The sequence below is a fragment of the Ascaphus truei genome, chromosome 17 (assembly GCF_040206685.1).
Source record: "Ascaphus truei isolate aAscTru1 chromosome 17, aAscTru1.hap1, whole genome shotgun sequence".
NCBI lineage: Eukaryota > Metazoa > Chordata > Amphibia > Anura > Ascaphidae > Ascaphus > Ascaphus truei.
Genome location: NC_134499.1, coordinates 8,793,518 through 8,811,922, shown reverse-complemented (window position 1 = coordinate 8,811,922; position 18,405 = coordinate 8,793,518). Strand labels below are relative to the sequence as shown.

The window sequence follows — 18,405 nt, the reverse complement described above, 5'->3', positions numbered from 1 at the left end:
ATACACACGGGACAGGATCCTGCGTTATACACACGGGACAGGACCCCGCGTTATATACACGGGACAGGATCCTGCGTTATACACACGGGACAGGACCCTGCGTTATACACACGGGACAGGATCCTGCGTTATACACACGGGACAGGATCCTGCGTTATACACACGGGACAGGACCCTGCGTTATATACACGGGACAGGATCCTGCGTTATATACACGGGACAGGACCCTGCGTTATACACACGGGACAGGATCCTGCGTTATACACACGGGACAGGATCCTGCGTTATACACACGGGACAGGACCCTGCGTTATATACACGGGACAGGACCCTGCGTTATACACACGGGACAGGACCCTGCGTTATACACACGGGACAGGACCCTGCGTTATATACACGGGACAGGATCCTGCGTTATACACACGGGACAGGATCCTGCGTTATACACACGGGACAGGACCCTGCGTTATATACACGGGACAGGATCCTGCGTTATATACACGGGACAGGACCCTGCGTTATACACACGGGATAGGATCCTGTGTTATATACACGGGACAGGACCCTGCGTTATACACACGGGACAGGATCCTGCGTTATATACACGGGACAGGATCCTGCATTATACACACGGGACAGGATCCTGCGTTATACACACGGGACAGGATCCTGCGTTATACACACGGGACAGGATCCTGCGTTATACACACGGGACAGGATCCTGCGTTATATACACGGGACAGGACCCTGCGTTATACACACGGGACAGGACCCTGCGTTATACACACGGGACAGGATCCTGCGTTATACACACGGGACAGGACCCTGCGTTATACACACGGGACAGGATCCTGCGTTATACACACGGGACAGGATCCTGCGTTATATACACGGGACAGGATCCTGCGATATACACACGGGACAGGACCCTGCGTTATACACACGGGACAGGATCCTGCGATATACTCTTCAACTATTAAACTTTATCTGAAGCAAGAGACTCAAACCGGAAAGGCTTCTGTTGTTGCTTAAACCTCCAGTTTCCTTGTGGTTTGGTTCATTTGTGACTATAATGTGCTGCATGTTTATGCCGCGCTGGGGCCTTTCCTGTTTATAAAGAGACCTGGCAGATCCCAACATGTTTTAATAACATGGCGGTGCACGTAAGAAATCCCTCCCTCCGATAAGCCAGGTGTATCACCCTGTCTGCTATGTGTCAGATATACAAAGCAAGAACCTAGAAACTGTGAGAGGAGATCAGCTGGAAATGGAGTTTGTGCCTGAGAGCAGTGAGCCAGAGAACCCATGCTCACCTGGACTTACAGAACCACCCCCCTGCTTATTAGCTGGTCCTGGGATTCAGAACTCTGAGAGAGGACAACAGCAGGTGGTAATTAGCAGCAATGGCGACAGCATTAACCCTGTAGTGCCTGGGAGTGAAATTAAGGTTGTGGAGACTGAAAGTGCTGATTCTATCCAAACAGTTTCTGATAATAGAGTGACCCAATCAGAAGATGGGGTAAAGCAAAGTAATGGCATTAAGGCAACCCCAGTTCACACAGCACCCCCTTCAGCCTGGAGTGGGAGATCCTTTGTGAGCGCTGTGACCAGAAATGCACAACCTTTAAAAAGGAGGAATGTGGTAAGGTTGAGGTATAAAGGCGGTGAGGAGATGAAGCCTGACAGGATTTTTGTAGGAAAACATCTATTGAAAGAATCTTTGGGCTTCAGAGCAGACGACATTTATGCACTTATCCATGTTCCAGGTTCATGCGAATACGATGTCAGCTTTAAGAGACCTCAGGCTCTGGACTACTTCTGGACAAAATATGAGTCTTAAAAATTCAGAATTATGGAAGTCCTTTGCTGCTATGCCTGTGTCCAAACCGGAAACAACGTCGTTAACAATTCTCTTCATACACGAATCAGTCCCAATATCAGATATTCTGATATGGCTTGGCAGACAATGCGAAGTACTGGCTCCACCTACAAGAATTATGGACTCGGAAGAAATTTGGGTTGGAGGTTGGAAGGTGCAAGTCAGACTTTGGCGACATGGCAATGTTACAAAGCATTTGCCCAACTCCTTCATAGGAAAAGAAAAAGGAAATTGTTTTTACTATGGGCAGCCAACCTTGTGCCATAGATGTGGTTCAGCCAGACATTTAAGTGTAGCCCCGAGGTATATTTACGTTTTCTGGCCCCCCTCCGCGAGTGCCGTGCGGTAGCGGGTGCCGCCGGAGGCTGCGACGGACCCGCCGGCACTTCGCGAGGGTGGGGGCCAGTGCAGGGAGCAGAGCGGGACTGTGAGGCGCAGGCCGGTTGCCGGGGATGCGATCGGGCCGTTGCTAAGGCCGTGATCGCGTTGCCACCGGCCCGGCGGCTTGTGCAGAGGGCGCCGCCATTGCGCGTTAGCTCGCGCATGCGCAGTAGGCGGTAAGCGCGAGATAGGACCCCAGGGCTAGGGAGAGATCGCGCGAGAGTAGGGAAGTGTAGAGGGAGGTTGAGGCGGCCATTAGGCGTTCGCGCATGCGCGGGAGAAGCGCGCACGCGGCCCCAATGCTTAGGCAGCCCCCTGGGAACTACAATTCCCAGGAGGCATAGGGAGATAGGCACCAGGTGCCTGATAGCGGCCAATAGGGCTGGAGGAAGCTCAGCCCGGGAAAAGAGATACATTTCCCGGGCTTTGCAGCGTCAGTCAGGCAGAGGAGAAGGAAGGAGTAGGAAGGGTGTAGGGAGCGCGTGGCTCCTGCACCAGGTAAGGGTTCTCCTTAGGTCCCCAGGCAGGCCCCAATTCCCGGTAAGGGCAGGGGGTAACTGAAAAGGGACGGCCCTAGATAAGGAGGTTACCCTTAGGTGTGGAAGGTGCAATTTGGCAGTGCCACAGCGGATAGGGCTGTGCGCACTGGCAAATAGGCACAGCGTGCAAGCAGTGGATTTGCTGCGGGTTCCAGTATATGGTGTGTGTATCGTTCTGTGTGTTGTTGCTGCATGTGCTGGGCGCAGTGTGTGCAGCGTGTGTGAGTACCTGCAGGTTGACGGTGAGAGCGGTGTGTCTGCTGCAGGTGCTTTAGGAGTATCTAGTAGTTAGTAGTTACAGATAGGACTGGGTAGCTAGGGGAGGGGGCAGGTTATTACTCCGCAGGCCCTAGGAGTTTTCCCCAAGCCACCCCAGGTTACGGTTCATCAGGGACAGGCCCTAGGTTAGGGTTCCTGTCACGTTAGGGATAGATAGGGATAGCGGCGGTTGCTGTTCCCGTGAGACGGTGGTGTTACCGAGAGACGGTTGTGTTCCCGTGAAGCGGTGGGACCCTCGTTGGGGTTCCTGGAGAAGTACCTGGATAGGATCAGACGGAGGCTTCGCACGTCTGACCCTTTTAGAAGAGTGTTGCAGGCCCGAGCATCGGAGTGCTCGGAAGGTATTTTTACACATGTGCACCAACAGGCATAATAGATAATTTAGTGACTGCGCAGTCACCCACGACCTCCGTAGGAGTACGGGACATGTGGGTGGGGGATTACAGGACACTGGGTGGGAACACCAGACATTGGGCCTGAGGTGATAAGGTTATGATGTTATGTAATGTGTTATATGTGTGTTCAGTAAAGTGTTAGTTATTGGTTTATCGCATACGTGTGTTATTGTATTTCTTACCCAGGGCTATCTTTCATAATGGGGATCCTGGGTAAGTGGAGGCGCTGCACCGGTAAATGGTAAGGGTTTCCCCAGGCTCCCAGCTAGCGGAGGCTCAGATCTCCTGGAGCCACAGGTGTCATACAGTTACCAGTAGTCCCTTAGAAGAGGTGTGCCGCAAGGAAAGGGACCGGTTAGACCACAAGGGGCCAATGTGAGATTGGGTGGGTCAGGCCGGTTCACAAAAAGGGCTACATTTGGAGGCGCTGCTGAGAGATCAGACCTGGGGTGCCCTGTATGTTTTTTTTATAAATTGTGTCCTATTTTTGTTCCACCATGTGGGTGCTCTCAAAGCAGGAGGTCTACGCATGGGCCTTGAAAGTGAACGTGACTCCTAACCGCGTGGTTGCCGTGGGGGCAGTCCCGGCGGGCGTGCCCTTGTTAGATGTCCAGGCGCAGGTTCGGAAGCTCCCTGGACTGGCGGGTACGTGGGTCAGAGGGCGAAGGTATGATGACACCTACCAATGGAGTACTGTCCTGATATATGTAGGCCAGACCCTAAGCGAGGAAGATGGCCCTAAATTCTTAAATTTGCCCGGGGGTCCGACCGATGGGTGCCCCTTTATCTACCCTGACTTGGCAGTATCTGCCTGCACCGAGAGCCCTATTGACATTGGCAGTGAGCCCCACCCAAAATGGCGACTCCCGCCAAATCACCATGGCACGTGTGCGGCTGACTGCCAGCCTGCACAGAAGAATGTTGCAAACCCCTGCCCAGGACTGGCGGGAAAACCAGAGCCCCGCCCCCACACTGTGAGTGACTCAGTACCGAGCTCGCAACATTCCCCAAAAGACTGTGCTGCTCTTCCTCTAGAGTCCACCAGGGGGAGGGAGTGTCGTGAGCAGAAATCAGCCATTTCTGTTCCCCCTAAGGAAAGCAAGGGATGCCGAGAAAAACACCCTTGGCTGTATAGAATCGTACGGGCCCCCCATTTAGTCTTGCCAATGGTGGTGTGCCCGTGTGCGCTAAAAGCCTGGAAGGCGACTGGTGGCTGGATGGACGGAGTATCTGAGTCACCAGTTGCCCTCACGATGACCGTGGTAGACGGGGAAGAATGCCTGCACGGCCGTCTGAATGAATGTGAGTGTGCCGTTGGGGAGCTGACCCAAGGGCCTAAGTGTCCTGACTGTGCGGCGCAGTTCCTGCAACCCAAACCGCCAGCGGCAGAGGACACTGTTGCAGAAATGGAGTGTTCCCTCCCCGAGGATGAGAGAGACTGCCAGGGGTTACACCCTGATGTGTATGAGCCCTGGAAATTGCCAGGAATAGAGGTCACGGTGCTAATGTGCCCCTGCCTGAGTGAAGCCCTTAAAGAGGGAGTCGAACCGTCCCAGTTACAGCTAGGTTTCAGGTCAACTGAGGTGGACGGAGAAACGTTTACCCAGTGTTTTGGCCTCAAATGTGGCTGTTCCCGGAGGGAGGCACTGGCGTGGGAGCCCCAATGTGAGTGTTGCGGGGCCTGGTTCCTAAAGCCTATCCTACCCCAGGCGGCGGAACCAGAAGAGAAAGAAGAGGAGGGGCCGTGTGCCCAAATGGACTTTCTAGACGCTGAGCCGGAGCCGCTGAAGGCGGAGCTCCAGATATCGGAACCCCAGATGTCGGTTCCAGACCCGGTTCCCGAGCAGGAACCACTGATGCCAGAGCCACAGATTCCGGAGGCCCAGGGTAAGGTGTTTATACCCCCGCCCATGTGTGGTGATTCTAGCGACCAACCGAGCGTGGTGATGTGCCTGCCGGCAGACCACTCCAGTGAGGTCACCGAGCCAACCACCTCCACTGATGCAGACCATGATGTGGGCCCGTGTGCCCTGCAACGGCCAGTCCGGCCTACCACCGAGGTACCAGTGGTCCCAGGCTTGGGATCAGTACCTGCCGACAACGATAGGGGTAAGTTGACTGCCCCAGGGGTGTCGGGTGTGAGCTCCCCGGTGATCGTGGAGCCTGGTGACTCCAAAGGTAGGGTCACCCGGGCGATGGGCTCACCCCGTCATCGCGTCCTGGTGGAGGTGTCTCCCCCAGAAGATCTCTGCAGATCATGGAACGAATCCGACCTCATCAAGGTATCCGGTACAACGGACCGGAGCGACACTTACTCCTGCGCGAGGAGTCTCCAAGCTCGGCCTTCCCGAGACCCGGGCCTGCACGAAGAGGTTGTGCTGCCCAACGAAGATGTCACCGTTAAAGGGATTGCTGGAGCAGATAAAGACTGTGCTGAGACCGCTCTGGTAGTTGTGACCTCTCCCATGCGCACGATGGAGTGCTTCGTTCGCCATGTGGTGGACCGAGGCAAGAGACTGAACCTTCCTGTCTCCCGTGAGACGAAACCGGAGGATCCGGCAAGGGTCAATACCCAGGACCCCTTACTATTTTTTCTACGAGGGGGAGGCGGTGGGTTTTTGCAAGGGACTGATATCGAGTTCCAAAAGACTCACAGGAGTCCCGGTGGGATACCCTCACCCAATCAGTTAGGGGCACTCCACTCTGAGACTCAGCTGGCCTCAGGTATCCATGCAGGTATGTCAGATATTGGTGAACAAATGCATTTTTCATTATATAATCATCTGTTGCATGGTTGCTACCCAAGCGAGGTCGTTGGGATTCTGCGAGGGGGAGAATGTAGCCCCGAGGTATATTTACGTTTTCTGGCCCCCCTCCTCGAGTGCCGGGCGGTAGCGGGTGCCGCCGGAGGCTGCGACGGACCCGCCGGCACTTCGCGAGGGTGGGGGCCAGTGCAGGGAGCAGAGCGGGACTGTGAGGCGCAGGCCGGTTGCCGGGGACGCGATCGGGCCGTTGCTAAGGCCGCGATCGCGTTGCCACCGGCCCGGCGGCTTGTGCAGAGGGCGCCGCCATTGCGCGTTAGCTCGCGCATGCGCAGTAGGCGGCAAGCGCGAGATAGGACCCCAGGGCTAGGGAGAGATCGCGCGAGAGTAGGGAAGTGTAGAGGAAGGTTGAGGCGGCCATTAGGCGTTCGCGCATGCGCGGGAGAAGCGCGCACGCGGCCCCAATGCTTAGGCAGCCCCCTGGGAACTACAATTCCCAGGAGGCATAGGGAGATAGGCACCAGGTGCCTGATAGCGGCCAATAGGGCTGGAGGAAGCTCAGCCCGGGAAAAGAGATACATTTCCCGGGCTTTGCAGCGTCAGTCAGGCAGAGGAGAAGGAAGGAGTAGGAAGGGTGTAGGGAGCGCGTGGCTCCTGCACCAGGTAAGGGTTCTCCTTAGGTCCCCAGGCAGGCCCCAATTCCCGGTAAGGGCAGGGGGTAACTGAAAAGGGACGGCCCTAGATAAGGAGGTTACCCTTAGGTGTGGAAGGTGCAATTTGGCAGTGCCACAGCGGATAGGGCTGTGCGCACTGGCAAATAGGCACAGCGTGCAAGCAGTGGATTTGCTGCGGGTTCCAGTATATGGTGTGTGTATCGTTCTGTGTGTTGTTGCTGCATGTGCTGGGCGCAGTGTGTGCAGCGTGTGTGAGTACCTGCAGGTTGACGGTGAGAGCGGTGTGTCTGCTGCAGGTGCTTTAGGAGTATCTAGTAGTTAGTAGTTACAGATAGGACTGGGTAGCTAGGGGAGGGGGCAGGTTATTACTCCGCAGGCCCTAGGAGTTTTCCCCAAGCCACCCCAGGTTGCGGTTCATCAGGGACAGGCCCTAGGTTAGGGTTCCTGTCACGTTAGGGATAGATAGGGATAGCGGCGGTTGCTGTTCCCGTGAGACGGTGTGTTACCGAGAGACGGTTGTGTTCCCGTGAAGCGGTGGGACCCTCGTTGGGGTCCTGGAGAAGTACCTGGATAGGATCAGACGGAGGCTTCGCACGTCTGACCCTTTTAGAAGAGTGTTGCAGGCCCGAGCATCGGAGTGCTCGGAAGGTATTTTTACATATGTGCACCAACAGGCATAATAGATAATTTAGTGACTGCGCAGTCACCCACGACCTCCGTAGGAGTACGGGACATTGGGTGTGGGGGATCACAGGACACTGGGTGGGAACACCAGACATTGGGCTGAGGTGATATGGTTAAGGTGATGCGGATAGAGCATTGATGTTATGTAATGTGTTATATGTGTGTTCAGTAAAGTATTAGTTATTGGTTTATCGCATACGTGTGTTATTGTATTTCTTACCCAGGGCTATCTTTCATAACGGGGATCCTGGGTAAGTGGAGGCGCTGCACCAGGTAATGGTAAGGGTTTCCCCAGGCTCCCAGCTAGCGGAGGCTCAGATCTCCTGGAGCCACAGGTGTCATACAGTTACCAGTAGTCCCTTAGAAGAGGTGTGCCGCAAGGAAAGGGACCGGTTAGACCACAAGGGGCCAATGTGAGATTGGGTGGGTCAGGCCGGTTCACAAAAAGGGCTACATAAGCATGTCTTGTGATGTTCTAAAATGCAACTTGTGCCAGTCCTTGGGCCACGAGAGGGCAAGTTGTACAAACATCAGATGTAATTTATGCGATAAATTTGGACATTCATACACGAATTGCACAGAAGCCTGGCATAATATTTCAAAAGTATGGGAGCAGGAAGTGGACTTCGAAGACAATGAAGCACTTTACGACCGGGCCCTGAAAGTTGCAGACAGAATATGTCCGGATCCGCCTGCAGATGGGGTTGGTCTGGTTCAGCCTAGGGATGGCGCTTGCTTAGATCCTCCTGGGGACGGAGCTTGTCCTGGACCGCCTGTGGATGCAGTTTGCCCAGATACTCTTACAGAAAAAACAATTATTGAGAGTGTAAACAAGGCCCAGGAAATGTCAGAAGACCCCTTAGAAGGAACCTCCTCAAATCTACTCCCAGCAGGGGAACAATCTGGGGAATCAGATGATCCTACTTTGATGGAAACCCAAGTGAGGGAAATAATAATAAAGAAAAAGAAAGTGAGCAGATTTGGGCACAGGGAAAAAAGAAAAGGAAGAAGAGCATGGTAAAAAAAACTTGGAGGGACCCTTCGACGTCCTGCAGGTCCCGCTGGTAAAGTTCCTCAGGTAGCTATGAAAAACCGTTTTTCTGCTCTCAGAAAGGATTGGGGGTCAAGAGCTGAGGAATCCGACGATGTAGAGGAACTTTCCTTATCCGAAGAGGAACATACTATGGATGTTTCCAGAGAGACAGACTCGGACATGATCCCACCTTCAGTGACCGTCAAGAGGTTTGGGTCATTGGGAGATAATGTGGGGAAAAAGAAAAAGTAATACCGTGTGGTTTTTTTTGGGGGGGGGGGGGGGGAGAGGGGGGCTTAAAATGTTTGTTCATTAATTAATCCTTTAAAGGTAGCAGCTATTAATGTTATAGTTAAGGCTTTTATTTAGTTTCAATTAAAATGTGTATAAAAGGAATGTGAAGTTGCTGTTGAGGAGAAAGGTGGAACAAATGCTGAGTTAATATTGATATAATATAAGTTTGTACATAATGTTACATAATGAGCAGTTTTTGTTTGAAATGGTTTTCTATGAAATGTAATGTTGGAAAATTTTTTTCAATAAAAAGAGTTCCTCCTATTACCCCATATAACCGCTCCCTATAACTCCTCCTATTATCCCATATAACCGCTCCCTATAACTCCTCCTATTACCCCATATAACCGCTCCCTATAACTCCTCCTATTACCCCATATAACCGCTCCCTATAACTCCTCCTATTACCCCATATAACCGCTCCCTATAACTCCTCCTATTACCCCATATAACCGCTCCCTATAACTCCTCCGATTACCCCATATAACCGCTCCCTATAACTCCTCCTATTACCCCATATAACCGCTCCCTATAACTCCTCCTATTACCCCATATAACCGCTCCCTATAACTCCTCCTATTTCCCCATATAACCGCTCCCTATAACTCCTCCTATTACCCCATATAACTGCTCCCTATAATTCCTCCTATTATCCCATATAACCTCTCCCTATAACTCCTCCTATTACCCCATATAACTGCTCCCTATAACTCCTCCTATTGCCCCATATAACCGCTCCCTATAACTCCTCCTATTACCCCATATAACTGCTCCCTATAACTCCTCCTATTACCCCATATAACTGCTCCCTATAACTCCTCCTATTACCCCATATAACCGCTCCCTATAACTCCTCCTATTACCCCATATAACTGCTCCCTATAACTCCTCCTATTACCCCATATAACTGCTCCCTATAACTCCTCCTATTACCCCATATAACTGCTCCCTATAACTCCTCCTATTGCCCCATATAACCGCTACCTATAACTCCTCCTATTACCCCATATAACTGCTCCCTATAACTCCTCCTATTACCCCATATAACCGCTCCCTATATCTCCTCCTATTACCCCATATAACTGCTCCCTATAACTCCTCCTATTACCCCATATAACCTCTCTATAACTCCCCCTATTACCCCATATAACTGCTCCCTATAACTCCTCCTATTACCCCATATAACTGCTCCCTATAACTCCTCCTATTACCCCATATAACCTCTCTATAACTCCCCCTATTACCCCATATAACTGCTCCCTATAACTCCTCCTATTACCCCATATAACTGCTCCCTATAACTCCTCCTATTACCCCATATAACTGCTTCCTATAATTCCTCCTATTATCCCATATAACCTCTCCCTATAACTCCTCCTATGTCCCCATATAACGATCCCTATAAACTCCCCCTATTACCCCATATAACCCCTCCCTTAACTCCCCCTATTACTCTTTTGGTGCAGGTACGTGTGTTCCCGGTACAATCCCCTACCCCAAAGCGTTTGCAATCTGCCCGGGGCACAGGGAGACAAAGTGACTCCCAACGCGACCGCGATTCCTGCACCCTGGCGCAGGAGACCAGAGATTGCGACCGGGGGCGTGGCTATGAGCGGTTCGCCCTCATTGGCTGAACCACTCACGTGCCGCTGACGTCATGCGCAGATCACAGTGGAAGTCAAAATCCTCTGGCTTCCAGTGATCGCGACGTCACCCATCTCGGTCGCGCCCATTATGGGCACCCGCGACGGAGTGCATGTACTTGCTACAGCGCTGCGTAACGTCGCAGTCAAAGTAGCAAGTACTATAAACTCGGCCTAATCCATGTGAACCGCGTGGACCCACTATTTCAGACAGCGATGTTGTGACTACACTGCTCTTCGCCTGCAATTGGGGGGTTATTGTGGCGGCTTGTGCTGCAGCGACTGTTCCAGCACTGCGGCGGCCCGGTCTCAGCAAGTAGGGACGCGGCGACCGCAGCGTTGGAAGAGTGGGCGAGAGGGGAAGTGAGCGCTTGCACGCCGAGACCTGCAGCCGACACGCCAAATGTCACTTCTTTCTGCACCGGGGGCTCGTCCTGAGATCAGGAAGTTTGCTGCGCTGGAGAGCGGAGCCTGGCAGGAACTCAGCTGCCCGTGCTGCTCATCTCACCCCGTGCTGCTCATCTCACCCCGTGCTGCTCATCCCTCCCTGTGCAGTGTAATGCAACATTAAGCTTTAGGGGAATTTCCGTTTCATAATCATTTGAAAGCTAAAAATACGTGATGCAGTGCATTAGTTTGCATAGTTTTTGCCCAACATCTGCAGTTCAAACACAGAATTGGTGTGTAAATCGCTCTACGGGGGATCCACAACTTAAATTGTAAGGTCTATGGTGCCCGCTATACATTATGGCAGTATTTTTTAGTTAAGGAACCCCAACCCTCTCTAATAGCGCGTCTGAGATCCGATGCATTGTAAGGAACCCCAACCCTCTCTAATAGCGCGTCTGAGATCAGATGCATTGTAAGGAACCCCAACCCTCTCTAATAGCACGTCTGAGATCAGATGCATTGTAAGGAACCCCAACCCTCTCTAATAGCGTGTCTGAGATCAGATGCATTGTAAGGAACCCCAACACCCTCTAATAGTGCGTCTGAGATCAGATGCATTGTAAGGAACCCCAACCCTCTCTAATAGCGCGTCTGAGATCAGATGCATTGTAAGGAACCCCAACCCTCTCTAATAGCGCGTCTGAGATCAGATGCATTGTAAGGAACCCCAACCCTCTCTAATAGCGCGTCTGAGATCAGATGCATTGTAAATTCTTCTGTATTTGGTACAAATTTTGAAATGACAAGAAAATTGCAGGGGACCCTTTAGGGACGCCCGGGGAACCCCTGTTGAAAAACACGTACAGCGCTACAGCCACTGTCAGCTACAGGTCATCAAACACACAATGTCAACACAATGAAAGGCTTCTGAAATAAAAGCTTTTAATTCTTCCTAAATTACAGAAATCATTGTGCTGCCCCGCCCCCTGCGCACACGCCCAAAATAAAAAATATATATATCTTCCGACAGACATTGGGTGGGAATGGGGACAGCAGTAAGAATACAGCTATAAGACACGGTTGGTTCGGCAGGGGGTGGGGGAGGGGGGCACGGCCAGAGGCATGGGGGGGGGGGGGGGGTGGGTAATCACATTCAGTACTGGAGTGTCCAGTGCTCTGCACTTACTTGAGATACACATGCGCTGCACATGCTGTAACAAACAAGTAGGGAGTATAACCACACACTTCCTGGAGACTTAATACAACTTTATTGGGCATCTCCAAAAATGTTAATGTGGACACCGCCTTCTACCCACAATGCCCTCTGCTTGTAACAGAGACACCATAAAGCAGGGGGAGGCCAACTCCGGTCCTCAAGGGCCACCAACAGGTCAGGTTCAGGATGTGCTAAAACTATGGGGTCATCGAGTGCTTTGTGGGATTCTTCTCTCTCCAAGTCTGCAGATTCAGGATATCCCTGCTTCAGCACAGGTGGTGCAGTCATTGACTGAGGCACCTGTGCTGAAGCAGGGATAGCCTTGAAACCTGACCTGTTGGTGGCCCTGGAGTTGCCCGCCCCTGCCCTAAAATGATGGGGTCCCCGCCAAAATCCCCATTAGAGCCAGAGGCCAGCAAAGCATTGCTGAAACGGTTATCCTGCCAATACCTTCTGAAGCCTCCCATAAAAAAGGATTCACAGACGCAGAGGTATTCTTCCCCTTATGGGTTAATAGGAGCCGTGGAACTTCCCATGGAAAGTAATAAGACGGGGGCTCACACGAGGGGTTTGAGCGAGGACGGAGAAGTGAAGCTGCGGTGACTTCCTCATGAAACACCCATTTAAATCACAAGAGTCAAAAACAAAATCAGGATTCCCAAAAACGTATTCTGAGACAAAAAAACACGCAATTAACATTTTGCCTAACCCCCCCACCCCCGTGAATTACACATGAATGGAGTATTCCCAGAGCTGTGGCGGCGGTTTTCATGTATCCCCTGACAACAGCAAAAACCCAATCAGAGTGCTGCATTTCTAAAAGTGCTGAGTGAGGAGTAGTCAATTTTGCTAAACAGTTCTGATTGGCTAATCTCACAGCAAGTTAAGCAATCTGATTGGCTTATCTCTGCCCTTGATTAAAAAGTAGCATTGGATGTCCGAGACCCCACACACCCCTCTATATGAACACGTCTAGAAAGGAGCAACTGAAACGTTCACCCCAAAAGAGAGCAAGCCTAGGGCACCCTCAAAATAATGCATGAGCTTTTAAAGAGTCAGTCCCCTCAAGTTCAAAAAGAGCATGCGCAGGCAGAGTCCCCTCCCCTTCTCTGGCTCTGATAAGGGCAGGGTGGGATAAGGGGAAAGAAAACCCTTAATTGATCACCACTTCTCCACTCAGAGCCCCCCCCCCCCCCCCCCCCATGTTATAAGGCATCTCTTAGGAAACGTGGGAGCCATTTTTAAAAGGATCGGGAAAAAGCAAATGCTGAAAAGCAATTTATTGGTTTTCAAATCATTGGGGGCAGGGGAAGAAATGGGTTAAATGGCCATTGCATTAAGGCCAGTCACGCAAGGGTTAAAGCATGCTGGCCACCCAATCACCCAGAGATACTCCGAGTCGTTATAGAACATCGTTTCAGGAGTTGGTCAACAGATCTCTCAGCCGCGCTACTTTCATTTTCGTGTGGGTTCCCTCTGCTACGCACCCAGTATCACCCAGGCCCTCTCCCCCACGCCCCCAAACCCATGATATTGGGGAGTGAGGGGGGGGGGGGGAGGGGTTGGTGAGGTGCAAACTTGTGACTCAGGCGGGGAGCCTAGAAGGGGATGTGGTCAGTATGGGGGCAGGCTCGTTACCACCACACAGCTATGTGCAGAGAGGAAGCTGGGATTAGCAGAGGATGCTGTGCGCGAACATAGAGGAAGTGGGATTAGCGCAGGATGCAGTGTGTGTATGGAGGGAAGCTTGAGATGCACATAGGAGGCCGTCTGTGCAGCTAGCTTCAGGTCTATAGCACAGGATGCTGTGTGTGCAGTCAGCAGTGTGCAGTGTGAGCTAGAATTAGGATAGGACGCCACACAAGAGCAGAGTGAAACCGAACGTCTGCAGGGCATGAGCACAGGAAATGCAAGGGGGAGGTAGTGCAATCGGTGGGCAGAGTGGGGTGCAACATTGTGACAAAGTGTAGAGGCCCCAGCCAGAGCACAGGATGCTGCGCGGGAGCAGAGCACAGGATGCTGCGTGGGAGCAGAGCACAGGATGCTGCGCGGGAGCAGAGGAGGGCCCTGCGCACAGGATGTTGTGCGGGAGCAGAGGAGGGACCCTGCGCACAGGATGCTGCGCGGGAGCAGAGGAGGGCCCTGCGCACAGGATGCTGTGCGGGAGCAGAGGAGGACCCTGCGCACAGGATGCTGCGCGGGAGCAGAGGAGGGCCCTGCGCACAGGATGCTGTGCGGGAGCAGAGGGCCCTGCGCACAGGATGCTGCGCGGGAGCAGAGGAGGGCCCTGCGCACACGATACTGCGCGGGAGCAGAGGGCCCTGCGCACAGGATACTGCGCGGGAGCAGAGGAGGACCCTGCGCACAAGATGCTGCGTGGGAGCAGAGGAGGGCCCTGCGCACAGGATGCTGCGCGGGAGCTGAGGGCCCTGCGCACAGGATGCTGCGCGGGAGCAGAGGAGGGCCCTGCGCATAAGATACTGTGCGGGAGCAGAGGAGGGCCCTGCGCACAAGATACTGTGCGGGAGCAGAGGAGGGCCCTGCGCACAGGATGCTGCGCGGGAGCAGAGGAGTGCCCTGCACACAGAATGCTGTGCGGGAGCAGAGGAGGGCCCTGCGCACAGGATGCTGTGCGGGAGCAGAGGGCCCTGCGCACAGGATGCTGTGCGGGAGCAGAGGAGGGCCCTGCGCACAGGATGCTGCGCGGGAGCAGAGGAGGGCCCTGAGCACAGGATGCTGCGCGGGAGCAGAGGAGGCCCTGAGCACAGGACGCTGTGCGGGAGCAGAGGAGGGCCCTGAGCACAGGATGCTGTGCGGGAGCAGAGGAGGGCCCTCCGCACATGATGCTGCGCGGGAGCAGAGGAGGCCCTGAGCACAGGATGCTATGCGGGAGCAGAGGAGGGCCCTCCGCACATGATGCTGCGCGGGAGCAGAGGAGGGCCCTGCGCACAGGATGCTGCGCGGGAGCAGAGGAGGCCCTGAGCACAGGATGCTGCGCGGGAGCAGAGGAGGCCCTGAGCACAGGATGCTGTGCGGGAGCAGAGGAGGGCCCTCCGCACATGATGCTGCGCGGGAGCAGAGGAGGGCCCTGCGCACATGATACTGTGCGGGAGCAGAGGGCCCTGCGCACAGGATACTGCGCGGGAGCAGAGGAGGGCCCTGCGCACAAGATGCTGCGCGGGAGCAGAGGAGGGCCCTGCGCACAGGATGCTGCGCGGGAGCAGAGGAGGGCCCTGCGCACAGGATGCTGCGCGGGAGCAGAGCCCAGGATGCTGCACGGGAGCAGAGGGCCCTGCGCACAGGATGCTGCGCGGGAGCACAGTACCAGACACCTTTCTGTCCCACAAGCCCTGGCAAACAGAGAGGAGAATGTGGCGACTCTGCTCGCGTGCGGGCGCAATGTGGAGGGGCGACGAGATAGACCCTTTCAGAGAAATGCATGGGGGAGGGGGGGGTGTAACACGACCCCTCCCCATTTCAACAGTGCCCAGCACGCCTCCTCTCCGGGCATCCAGGTAGTGACAAGGTGGGAGGGGGCTTGGGGTAAGAAGTCCACCTAACGAGCAGCCACGTAATGCAGGTTTTATCCCGGGTCAGTCCTGGGTTAGGATTGGAGGTGCCCGCCTCCCGCTGCCCCCGGGTCTGAGAGGTACGAGAGGGGGGCATCGCGCTCTTCATCTGTAAAGTTTGTGCCCCTTCCCCTGCCACGTCTCCCGGGGGCGCAAGCTTTAGAGGTGGCACCACTGCTCCGCCACGGGGAAGTGCTCCAAGTCCCCCAGCTCCTCGAAGGTTTGGTCGCCCTGGGTGTAGGTGAGTTTGTATCGCAGACGCACCTTCTCCTGCAAGAGGGAGAGACGGGGAGAGAGGGGGGGGGGGGGGGGAAAGGAGAGAGTGGGGGTGGGGGGAGAAGAGGAGGAGGGGTGAGAGGAGGCGAGAGGAGAGCGGGGGGCGAGAGGAGAGGGGGGAGGAATTAACTGGGAGAGCAGGAAAATGGAGTTGCACTTTGGTAACAAATGTAACAAATGTATGTGTATATATGAATGTGCAGGTGTGTGAATTTCAGAGTGTGTATAAGTAGGACGTGTGGCTTGTTCAAGGTGACATGTGTATGTGTACAGAGACGCAGACAATCAAGATGACCTGTGCCCTGGAACAGGATTGTGTTTCCCGCCTTCAGGCTGCCCGCACTCCTCAGCGGTTGCAACAATGTTGCAATCCTTTGTGGGTTTCTTGGCTTCAGCCAGTTGCCTTGGCAACCCCCCTCCCTGCCTTTTTACCAGGATGGACTGCTCCCCCTCCCCTTGCCAGGTGGTATTGTCCCTGCTAATTTCCCACCAGCCCAGACCAGCATGCGGTCTCTTAGTACCAGCAGCCATCCTGAGCAGTCATCTCTCCTATCCTGGGAAAGTTACTGATGTTTACCTATCCCTATATCCTGCATTTATCCCACTGCCCTCATAGCTCCCCTTCCCCTCCATAGCTCCCCTTCCCCTCCATAGCTCCCCTTCCCCTCCATAGCTCTCATGTCCCAGTGTTCGCTTTGTATGTTGTTGCCCCAAATAAACATTTCAGCGAGTAAGAAGGTCGCCTTGCTTGATATATGGGATTGAATTAACCTGCCTGTCCCTACGCATCTCAGAGTGTGCTTGGGTCAGAACAGTAAAAATCAACTCTAGAGGAGACAGGCTGAGAGAGCTATATAGAGCAAGTAGCTCTACACAGCTATACAGAGCCTGCAGCTTTAAAAAAAACACGTTTCATAGACAAGCTGCAGCACTGCTTCACAGATCCATGCACCGATTAGCAAGCCCCTGCTTTCTACACCGCAGAAAGACTCCGGCACCTCTACAGAGGGCTTGCAGGCTGACACAGCTTCACAGTGAGGTAAAGCCATCAAACCTACCCCTGCGCTACGTCCCCACGGCTAGGGCTACCAAGGGCCATGCTCCGGACATCCATCAGGACACGGGTCAGAGCCATGAACACCAATAAGAACAGCTATCGCTACGCTGACAGGACACCGACTGGCACCATCTGAGACAGTCATCCATCGCCGAGGCAGGTAACAGACCGCACGCCACACGCACTGGCTAAAGGCCTACATACACCTGCAGTATGGCAGAACTCAGACCGTCACCAGACACCACGCATGAGTGACAACTCACGCTGGAGGCCGCTACACAACTGCAAGAGACGCAAGAAGGAGCCAGGCCTAAGCGGACAGTTACACTTGCACAAAAGGCCCGCGAAAAGTATGAAGCCGACATTGACGTGCAACTAAGGTCATGCTATAGGCGTTACCAAATGCTATCACGGGCCTCTCTCTCCTACCTGGCAAAAACAAATATTGAAGATAGCCTGCAGATCTGGAAGGTGACGGCGTAATGCAGACCGCTATTACGGAAGCAGAAGATCAGAGAAAAGACCTTTTGCTGGAGACCGCATCACAGCGCTCCAGCGCATCCAGGCGTTCATCAAGGTTAGCAACATCAGCGCGAACCAACGCGTCTAGCGCTACCAAGGCGCGAGTTGTCGCAGAGGCTGCTCGCGCAAGGGCCGCATACGCTCAGAAAGTGGCATCCATGAGACTAGAAAGGGCCCGCATAGAAGAGGAGCAGAGACACGCTATCGCTGCTGCCACTGAAACCAACTGTCGATGCTATCGCCACCGCAGCCGCTACGCGTATGAAGACCAAGTTGGACGTAAACATAGATGCCCTAAACCAAGAGAGGGAAGCCGCCGTCGCCGAAGTCTTAGACTCAGCCGCACGACAGGATGGTGGGGAGCAATCGTACAGTTGGGTAGCTTCAGAGGATCCAGCCCAACGCAGTAAAGCCTATGTGAGGAGCCTCCCCAGTGTAAACACCAGCGCACCGTCTCTACATGATGAGGAGGATATCAGAGATGCCGAAGCCTTGCAAAGTCATGGAGAAGACGGAGTTTCTTCAAAGGCATACACTACCCGGGATAGCTGCAGCCACAAAAGTGATCCGCAAGCCCGCATGCATACGGATGCACTACAACAGGTACGCCCACACGGAGAAACAGCTCCCCACACTAACCAGCAGTTATCACACATACAAACCAAGGAAGAGGCGACTGCAAGGTCCATCCCTGCAACCACCATGGCACCAAAAGCACACACCGTATATAGGTCAAAGACGCACGATTGACCCCACTAGACCTTACAATCCAACGCTGCAAACAGATGGCGGACAGGGCACCATACCAGGAC

The 18,405-nt window shown here is 53.8% G+C and overlaps 1 protein-coding gene across 1 annotated transcript in view; it reads right to left on the bottom strand.

Moving 5' to 3' along the window:
- Positions 1–15,317: 15,317 nt before the first annotated feature.
- Positions 15,318–18,405, bottom strand: part of GGA1 (golgi associated, gamma adaptin ear containing, ARF binding protein 1) — a 58,629-nt gene continuing 55,541 nt past the window's right edge. Inside the window, exon 17 of the mRNA XM_075573845.1 lies at positions 15,318–16,008. Within this exon, the coding sequence (XP_075429960.1) occupies positions 15,898–16,008 (111 nt within the window). The 3' untranslated portion in view covers positions 15,318–15,897. The remainder of the gene's footprint in view (positions 16,009–18,405) is intronic.